Source organism: Phyllostomus hastatus, unplaced genomic scaffold (assembly GCF_019186645.2).
Source record: "Phyllostomus hastatus isolate PE091 unplaced genomic scaffold, TTU_PhHast_1.1 phas_contig_86, whole genome shotgun sequence".
Classification (NCBI taxonomy): Eukaryota; Metazoa; Chordata; class Mammalia; order Chiroptera; family Phyllostomidae; genus Phyllostomus; species Phyllostomus hastatus.
The window spans coordinates 23,481,085-23,491,399 of NW_025333977.1; the positions used below are offsets into that span (position 1 = coordinate 23,481,085).

The 10,315-nt window shown below is 33.5% G+C and overlaps 1 protein-coding gene across 9 annotated transcripts in view; it reads left to right on the plus strand.

Moving 5' to 3' along the window:
• ECT2 (epithelial cell transforming 2) overlaps positions 1 to 1,743 on the plus strand; it is a 52,564-nt gene extending 50,821 nt beyond the window's left edge. For 5 of the 9 annotated variants that reach the window (XM_045851998.1, XM_045852000.1, XM_045852001.1 and 2 more), the window contains one exon: positions 326 to 1,743. Coding sequence is in view for 4 of the 9 variants with exons in the window: in XM_045852007.1 (XP_045707963.1) it covers positions 326 to 415 (90 nt within the window). In the remaining 5 variants the exon portion in view is untranslated. The remainder of the gene's footprint in view (positions 1 to 325) is intronic. The other 4 variants (XM_045852007.1, XM_045852006.1, XM_045852004.1 and 1 more) reach the window with 2 other exon arrangements.
• Positions 1,744 to 10,315: the final 8,572 nt, after the last annotated feature.

A 10,315-nucleotide genomic window follows, 5' to 3' on the forward strand; every position in this document is an offset into this window, starting at 1 on the left:
CACCTGAAATACTGAATCATTAATCTCACATACAAGTACCATAACTACCAGTAAGTCAATATCTATTCCATTGAGTTGATATGTAGTTAACTTAGTGCATCCATTTGTTTTTGGTTTTCATAATGAGATACTTTTAATTATGTTTTCTCCCCCCTCCAATCTTCAATTTTTATTTATTTAGAGAATTTAGAATTTTCAGATGTCTGTTAATTAACTGTTATAGTATTTTATAAAATATAAAATGATATGTATTATGCTAAACTGTATGTTACAATTTTTTAAAAGAAAAAATTTTAAATATAAAATATTTGTCTTGTCTTTACAGGGTATCCCATCTCCTTCCCTTGTCAGCCTTCCTTCCTTCTTTGAAAGGAGAAGTTATGCTTTAAGTAGATCTACAACTCATTTGATATGAAGTTTAAAAAACTTTACTTACAGACACTTAACATCTCATGTGCAAATAAGAAACTGACTTAAATGGTACTTGTCATTAGCACTTGGTGAAAGCATAAAGGAGATAAGATAGGTAACACTAAACTATGTCATTTGATTTTCTTCTTTAAAGAGTAAGGTTAACCTACATTTTTCAAGTTAATTTATTAGAAAGTTTTATTGATTTTTGATGTAATTTTTTTCTTTGCTGAAATCCTTCATTTGAAGACCAGTATGTTTAAGTTATTCATGATATCGGTAGCTTTGTAACCTGATACATACAGTAAATAAATTTTATTGGTCTATGTTAAATGCTGCTGTGAATTTCTTTGTATAGTGTCTATGAATGAATTTTGGAAATACATACTTGTGTATCTCAATTTGTGCAGAAATTAAGTGATACCACAGTACTTAACTAGATCAAAACCAGGTATCGGATTAAATAGTGGGGTCTTGTTTCATATGTGCTGTTTGAAGTACTTTTTAAATTGCTCCTTTTCCAGTTTTATTCTCAAGTATTTTTAAGATCTAGCGTGTGGGTTTAAAAAGATTTGCCCTGATTAAAAAGAATAACAGTTAAAGGAGATTGTTTCTAAATACTTTTGCAAATTGAGATAAGGACAGAGAGATTAAAAAATAATGAATATTTTGCACAAACATGATATTGGTATATACTTGTAGCTGTTTCATAGATATATATTTATGGTACTTTTTAGCCACTAGTAAATCTTGATTTAGTTTGATGATGTGTGGAATTTTATTTTGAGGAATGACCACACGGAAATTGTGGTAAAGATTCTTTATACTCTTTATAACATAACTCTAAAGTTGACATCAGTTTTACTAGTCTGCTGTAAAATACATAGATATGTGTATGGTCAACTTTTTACTAAGGTCCCATAACTGAATGTAAAGTTGAAATACATTTATTTGCTATTGTAAAATATTTTTCAAATCTTGATGTTATTTTTCACAATAGTTTTGTTTTTATAGTCATTAATAGAAAATAATCAAGTTATTATGAATGAATGCATTATTATTTCCTACCTGTTTAGGGAGCACTACAAACATTTAATTGTCATTTAACAATTCTCCGTTATTTCCTTTAAGAGTTTAACTGACTATATAGATTTTTTCTCTGCCACATATTTGTTACTTTTAAATTGTAAATGAACCTTCATTACTATACTTTAAAAGCAATTGTATTAGGAAGAATTTTGTAAATAAATACTTAAAACCTGAGGTTATTTTATGTTTTATAGTTTCTTTAGACAAATTTTCACCGACCCGGATGAGCACATGCATCAGCCTCTACTCTTGTGTATTTGCTTGTATATTTATTTGCTTCTTTCTTTCTCCATTAATAGTTTTAAGCATTATTATGTGTGGGATAGGATTTTTTAATCTGGAATCAACTTTGTAGAATGGAGATAGTGAATTCTATGGTAGTTATATAAAGTTGTATTATATATGCATTTTTCTGTTAGAAGTTATACTGCTTTTATCATTTTGTTGGGAATAGAGCTGTGTCTCCAAAACTGTGGGGTTTCAAGGGAGAGGAAATGACAAGTCATGACATTGGAAACGTTATTGGATGTACAGATAAGTCGTTCAAGTCTGATTAAAAAATCAATATACAGATATCAATTGTATTTCATGGCACCGGGCATAAACAGGTTGAAAATACTTTTTTTTTTTAAGTTACCTGTCACAATACCGTAACAATTATTGAAGTATTTAAGTCATGGATTATATATTTCAGTATTGAAAAATAGCAGTTTTCCCCAAATTGAACTATAAATTCAAACAAAGCCAGTCAAAATACTGAAAGGCTGTGTGTGCGTGTGTGTGTGTAACATGATAAATTATTCCCAGAATTCATACGGAAATGCAAAGGGTTAAAAATAGCCAATCAATTGAAGAAGTACAAAGACTTCCTTTATGAACAAGGTTAATTTTAAAGCTGTAGGGGTGAAGACAGTGAGGAGTTAGAACTCTTGATGTGCTGAAGACAAGCAATGGATCACAAATGAAGACCCACAAAGAGATAAAAGTGACACTTAAAACAGTGGGAAAAGATAGTCTCTTCAATAAATGGTTCTGAGAAAAGTGGGTATCTTTATTTTTTAAAAAAAGAAGAGAAAGGAAACTAATTTCTTCTTCACACTCGATACAAAAATGAGTTCCAAGGGAATTATAGGCCTAAATCTAAAAGGTAAAACTATAAAGATTTTACTAGATAATACAGGAGAGTATCTTAATCTGTTTGGTTGGAAAAGATTGCTTAATCTTGTTAACATGTTTAACATCATTATAGTGGAAAACACTGTTAAATCTACATTAAAATTAAGAACTACCTGTTTTGAAAAGACATTCTGTAAGAGTGGAAGTCACAGAATACGTGTGTTCACAATATATGTAACTGACAAGGATTCATTTCCAAAATACAAAAATAACTAAAAAACCAGAATAATCAAACTTCCCTAAAGAAAAACAGGCATTTCACAAGTGAGAAAATCCAAATGGCTAATTCGCTTATTAAGAAATGTTCTCATACATTTTCTTTTTTATAGCTAAATAGTATTCCATTGTGTAAATGTAAAAAATTAAGAATATCTTAACCCTTTGTGACAGCATGGATGGACCTGGAGAACATATGCTAAGTGAAATAAGGTAGTCAGAGAAAGACAAGTACCATCTGATCCCACGCATATGTAGACTAATGAACAAACTAAGCTAATAAGCAAAATAAGAGACAGACTCAGATAAAGAGCAGGCTGACAGAACTGGGAGGGTGGAGGGATCGAGCAAAAAGAACTCATGGGCAGACAACTGGTGATTTTGACGGTAGGGGTGAGGGGATGGGTGGAGGTGGAAGAGGGTATAGGGAGGATAAATTGTGGAAAAAATAAATTAACTATTAAAAAAGATTATCATACGTAATGCAGGAAGTACAAATAAGATGCTCTTCACTGCACATGCACCATATTGTCTTAGTACAGATGGGAAACAGAAAGTGTAGTAGACCGTTTTGTGTGGTGTGGGCCCAGCTGCCACTGGGAGATGCACAGGACCCATATCCACGGATAGGTTCTCCTGTGGGGAATCAGGCCTGCAATGTACCTAAGTTGCTATGAGTCTTGCTGTTTGCTAAAACTCCCTCACCCTGAATTGACATTTACTGCAAAGCAACTTCCTAAAAACCATGCTAAACCTTCCAAAGATGAGTGTAACTGGTTCAACTACTTTTGCCTTTTCATTTGCAAATATTCCTCTTCTGTGATGTGATTAGCAGCATTGGCTCCTTTGTTTTCTGTAAAAAGTAACCACCTAAAGTGAACCTGTGCATAGTAAATGAGGACCATCATGTAATGGGCAGAGAAACCCAATAAAGGCCTATCATGGCAGAGGCTGTGGCTTTGGCTCCCCTTGAAAGAAAAGCCATGCTGTCCCTTTTCCTCCACTGGACTTGGTACTCCATGTGAATGTCTCATTTCATCCATAATGACGTGGACACTGTGGGCTGGTGTCTGCATCAGAAAGGTCTGCATTGCTTGTAAGAGTGTAAATCAAACACAAAACACTTAGGCATTAACCGATGAGGTTTAAGATATGCATACTTTTAAACCCAACCATTCCAATCCTAGATATTTATTCCAGAGACATGTAAGCCTATAAGTACTATGATCCATGTAAAATAATGTTTATAGCTGTCTGAAACTGAAAAATCAGAAATTTATATTAACATTAGAATAGATAATATACTGTTTTTGTCATGCACCAAATGAAGTCCAATGAACATGAAATGGCCTGGATAATTATTGAGTGTAAGAAAGCAAGTATAAAAGAATAACCACTCTATGATTTTGCTTAGATAAAATTTAAAAATTGGTAAAGTGATACTGTATGGTGTAGAGTCGCAAAGTTATCTAGCAAAAGTTTATAAAGAAAAGCAAGAAAATGATTTTCCTGAAAGCCAACATAATATTGTGTAACCCCCATGTGTGAAAATGAGGAAGGCGCACATGGTAAACTTTGGTGCTGCTGGCAGCATTCTATTGCTTAGCCTGTGCATTATTTATACAGTTGTTTACTTCATAGTAATTTATTTTTACTTCTTTGAGAAACCAATAACTGACAAACGCCTCAATGTTGAGGAAGAGATAACAAATAAATGTTAGGTATGATCTACATCAGGACTTAAGGATAACTTTCTAAATTCAAGAAGCAGATTGAAGAGAACATTTTCTGTTTTTTAAGTAGCTTGATGTGATCTTGATATCAAAACAATAGGAAAGGAAAATAATAGTCTAATCTCATTCAAGACTATCATGGAAATATTCTAAAGTTGCTAATAATATAAGCAATTTTGCATTGTATAAAAAAGATTGTGCGTCATTACTAACTTGAGTTTATCTCTGGAATGCAAGGTTGCTTTAATAATACAAACTCAATGTAATTGACCACACCAGATATTTGGCTGGTTACATGATATACAGAAATCAAAAGCTTTTCTACAAGTTGGCAATATCCAGTTAGCATTAGAAGCAACATATTAAAATTTTTCCCTACATAGTGACAAAGTTCATTAAATTCCTTGGAATAAATTTAATGAGAAAGGTACAGGCCCAGTGTAAATACAAACCCTTATTAAAAGGCATGAATCTTGAATGACTGTAGAGACTTGTTTTTCCTAGATGATGACACTAATATTTCAAATAATTCATCCCAAATTAATTTCTAAATTCACTGCATTTGCACTCAGTATTTTATTTCTCTTATTTATTGCTCTTCAGATATAACTGACATTTGTTTCAAGTGTACGACATAATGGTTCAATATTTTTATACAGACAAATGGTCACAATAAGTTTAGTTAACATCCATCACCACATGTAGTTACAAAATTTTTGTGTGATGAGAACCTTTATGATCTACTTGCTTCATAGCTTTTTTTTTTTTTTAAGTTTTTAGCTTTTTAGAGAGGGAAGGGAGGGAGATAGAGAGAAACATCAGTGTGCTGTTGCTGGGGGTCGTGGCCTGCAACCCAGGCATATACTCTGACTGGGAATCGAACCTGCGACACTTGGGTTCGCAGCCCGCGCTCAATCCACTGAACTACTCCAGCCTGGGCGTGCTTCATAGCTTTAATATGTACAATCCAGTATTATTAATTATAGTCACCATGCTGTATGTTACACTCGTCTTATTTTTTTTTAAAAAACTTGATCTTCATTGTATTTTTTCTGTTACCATTTAGTCCCCTTTTACCCACCTTCCCCCAGCAGCCACCACACTGTAGTCCACATCCATGAGTCCTTCATCCTTTTTGCTTGATCCCACCATGCCCCAAACTCCCACCTCTGCCCCCGACTAGTTGTCATCTCTCCCTCAAGGAGTCTGTCTCTGTTTTGCTTGTTAGTTCAGTTTGTTCATTAGGTTCCACATATGAGTGTAATCATATGGTACTTATTTTTCTCTGGCTTATTTCACTTAGCATAATGTTCTGTAGGTTCATCCATACTGTTGGCAAATAGTAAAATTTTCTTTTCTAAGGCCAAGTAGAATTCCATTGCAAAATGTCAGATACTGCTTGTACAAATTTTTTATCGGATATATATCCCCAAATAAAGAACAAAATATATCCCCAAATAAAGAACAATATATATGCCCAAATAAAGAACAAAAGAAAAAATAAATGGGACGACATCAAGCTAAAAAGGCTTAGCAAAGGAAAACAGCAACAAAATAAAAAACCTCCAGAATGTTCACACATCTCACATGTGTGAACAACAATGACTTCACTGTAGTAGTCAGTGGGGGTGGTAGACACTGTTGAGTGAGCATGTGTATTTTGTGGCCATCACATTCAAAATGACTGAGTAGAGTAATGAATCTGCATCATGTTTTGCATTAAGCTTGAACATTCCTCAGTGGAAACTATTCAGATGATTCAGAAGGTTGCAGCTATGGGCAAGTGGTGATGGTCAGGTTCATCACAAGAACGTGCCCGCTCGTGCATCATGTCTTGTGCAGAGTTTTTTTGGTGAAACATCAAATTACCCATGTGACTCAGCCCCCCTACAACCCAATTTGGAGCCTGGCAACTTCTGGCTTTTCCCAAAACTAAATCACCTTTGAAAGGGAACAGGCTTCAGACCATTGATGAGATTCAGGAAAATTGGCTGGGCAGCTGATGGCAATTGGGAGAACTGTGTGAGGTCTCAAGGTGCCTACTTTGAAGGGGGCTGAGGTGTCATTGTCCACGTACAATGTTTCTTGTAACTTGTATCTTCTTCAATAAATGGCTATTTTTCATAGTGCATGGCTGGATACTTTCTGGACAGATCACTCATATATATCTCACATTTTCTTTATGCATTCATCCATTGTTAAACACATTGTTTTCATGTCTTGGCTATTGCAAATCATGCTCCAGTGAAAATGGGTGCATAATATCTTTCAAGTTAGTGTTTTCATTTTCTTTGGATAAATACCCAGAATTAGAATTGTCTGATCATATGGTTGTTTTAATTTTTTGAGGAAACTTCATACTGTTTTTTACAGTGGCTGTGACCTATTTGCATTCCCACCAACAATGCATAAGGGTTTCCTTTTCTCCACATTCTTGCCAACACTCATTTGTTTTTTTTGATAACAGCCATTTTGGCAGGTGTCAGGCAATAGCTCATTCTGGTTTTGATTTGCATTTCTCTGATTATTAGTGATGTTGAGCATCTTTTCATGTGTCTGTTGTTAATGTGTATATCTTTGGAAGAATGTCTACTTAGATAATTTGCTAATTTTTAATTTTTAATTTTTGAAGATTTTGTTTACTTAATTTTTAGAGAGAAGGGAAGGGAGAGAGAAAGACAGGGAGAGAAACATCAATGTATGGTTGTCTCTCATGTGCCCCTCCACTGGGGGTCCAGCCCGCAATCTAGGCATGTGCCCTGACTGGGAATTGAATCAGCAACCCTTTGGTTTGCAGGCTGGCACTCAATCAACTGAGCCACATCAGCCAGGGCAATTTGCTCATTTTTTAATTGGATTGTTTTCTTTTGATGTTGAGTAGCATGAGTTCTTTATATATAGTGGATATATCATTTGTAAATATTTTCTCCAATTCAATAAGTTGCATTTTATTTTGTTGTTGCTTCTTTTGGCTATGTAGAAGCTTTTTGGTTTGATGTAGTTCTTGTATGGCTTTTGTTGCTTTTGCCTGAGATGACATGTAGAAAAATATTGCTAAGGCCTATATCAAAGAATTTACTGCCTATGTTTTCTTTTAGGAGTTTTATGTTTTGAGGTCTTACATTTAAGTTTTTTTACTGATTTTGAGTTTATTTTTGTACATGGTATAAGAAAATGTTTCAGTTTCATTTTATTGCATGTTTCAGTCCAATTTTCTCAGTACCATTTATTGAAGAGAACATTCTCCTATTGTTTATTTTTGCCTCCTTTGTCATAGATTGATGACATAAGAATGTGTTTGTATCTAGGTCTTCTGTTGTGTCCCATGAACCTATGTGTTTGTTTTTATGCCAGTACCATACCATTTTGATTACTGTAGCTTTGTAGTATAGTTTGAAATCAGTGTGTATACTTCCAACTTTGTTCCCCGCCCCTCAAGATTACTATGGCTCTTTGGTGTTCTTTGTGGATCCATATGAATTTTAGGAATATTTCTTCTAGCCTTGTGAAAAATGTAATTTGACAGGGATTGCATTCAATCTATAGAGTGCTTTGAGTGTGGACATTTTAATGGTATTCTTTCAATCAATGAGCATGAAATATTCTTCCATTTATTCATGTCTTCAGTGTCCTAAATGAATACCTTATAGTTTTAGAGAATAGGTCTTTTATCTTCTTGTTTCAATTTATTCCTAGGTATTTTATAATTTTTGATGCAATTGTTAATAGAACTTCTTAAAATAATTTCCCTTTTTGATAGTTTGTTATTAATGTACAGAAATACAACAGATTTCTGAATATTGATTTTGTATCCTTCAACTTTGCTGAATTTATTTATTGGTTCTAATAGTTTTTGTTGGAATATTTAGAGTTTTCTATAGTAAATATCATGTCATCTGCAAATATTGACAGTATTACTACTTTGTTTCCGGTTTGCATACTTTTTTGTTCCCTTTTCTTGTCTGCTTGCTATGGCTAGCATTTCCAATACTATATGGAATGAGAGCGATGAGATTGGGTATCATTTTCTTGTTTCTGATCTTAGAAGAGAAAAAGCTATAGCTTTTCACTGTTGGGTATGATGAGCTGTGGGTTTGTCATATTTTCTGCATCTATTGAAATAACATTTTTATCCTTTATTTTGTTTATATGGTATATTGCATTGATTGATTTGCTAATATTGAACGGTCCTTGCATCCCAGGAGTTAATTCCACTTGATCATAATGTGCGGCCTTTTTAATGTATTTGGTTTGCTAATATTTTGTTGAGGATTTTTACATCTATGTTTATCAGGGAGTTTGGGGTATAATTTGTTGCTGTTGTTGTGTCTTTCTCTGGTTTTGATATTAGGATAATGCAGCGTCATAGAATGAGTATGGAAGCTTAATCTCCTCTTCAGTTTTTTGAAATAGTCTGAGAACTGTAGATATTCTTTTTTTTTTTTTTTGAATATTTGGTAGACTTTACCTGTGAAACCACCTGGTCCTGGACTTCTGTTTGCTAGGGAATTTTTTGATTATTTATTTAATTTTGTTTCTAGTAATCAGTCTGAATTTTCTGTTTTGTCTTGATTCAGTTTTGGCAAATCATATGTTTCTAGAAATTTATTCTAGGTTGCTTGATGTTTTGGCATATAATTGTTCATAGTGTTCTCTTTTGTATTTCTGTGGTGATTGTTGTCCCTTCTCTTTATTTCCTAGTTTAGTTGGGTTCTCCTTAATGTGTCTGGCTAAAGATTTATTTATTTTGTTTATCTTCTCAAAGAGTCAACTCTTAGTTTTGTTGATTTTTTTTTAGATTCTATTTCATTTATTTCTGCTTTGATCTTTATTCCTTCCTTCCTTTTACTTGCTTTGAGTTTTCTTGCTCTTTTTCTAGTTCCTTTAGGTGTAAGGTTAGATTTTTTTTTCTTGTTTCAGAGGTGGCCTGTATCACTGTGAATTTCCCCAAGATCTTCCTTGTATCCCAAAGAGTTTAGATTATCGTGTTTCCATTTTTATTTGTCTCAAGATATTTTTTATTTTCTTCTTCATTTCTTCATTAATCCATTCATTGTTTACTAGCATGTTTAGCCCCTACATGTTTGTGTTTATTCAGTTTTTTTCTTGGAATTTCTAGTTTTATACCATTAGTATTGGAAAAGATAGTTGACATGATTTGAATCTGTAAATTTATTGAGACTTGTTTTGTAGCCTAACATGTGATGTATTCTGGAAAGTGTTCCACATGTACCTAATAAGAATAAAATACACATGGATGGAATGATCTGTAAATACTGAGTACATCTGATCTTATGTGTGATTTAAGGCCACGGTTCCTTGTTGATCTTCTACCTGGATGATCAATACACTGAAGTAACTGAGTTGATCAAGTCTCCTATTATTGTACAGCTGTCAATCTCTTCCATTATGTCTGTTAATATTTGGTTAATATATTTAGGTATTCCAACTTGGGGTGTGTAGTTGTTTACAAGTGTTATATCCTCTTGTTTTATTGATCCCTTTATCATTATGTATTGCCCTTTTTGTCTCTTGTTACAGCCCTTGTTTTAAAGTCTGTTTTGTCTGATATAAGTGTTGCTACCCCAGCTTTATTTTTGTTTCCATTTGCATGAAATATCTTTTTCCATCCTGTTCTTTTCAGTCTGGGTGTCTTTCAGTCTGAAATGAGTCTCTTGTAGACAGCATAT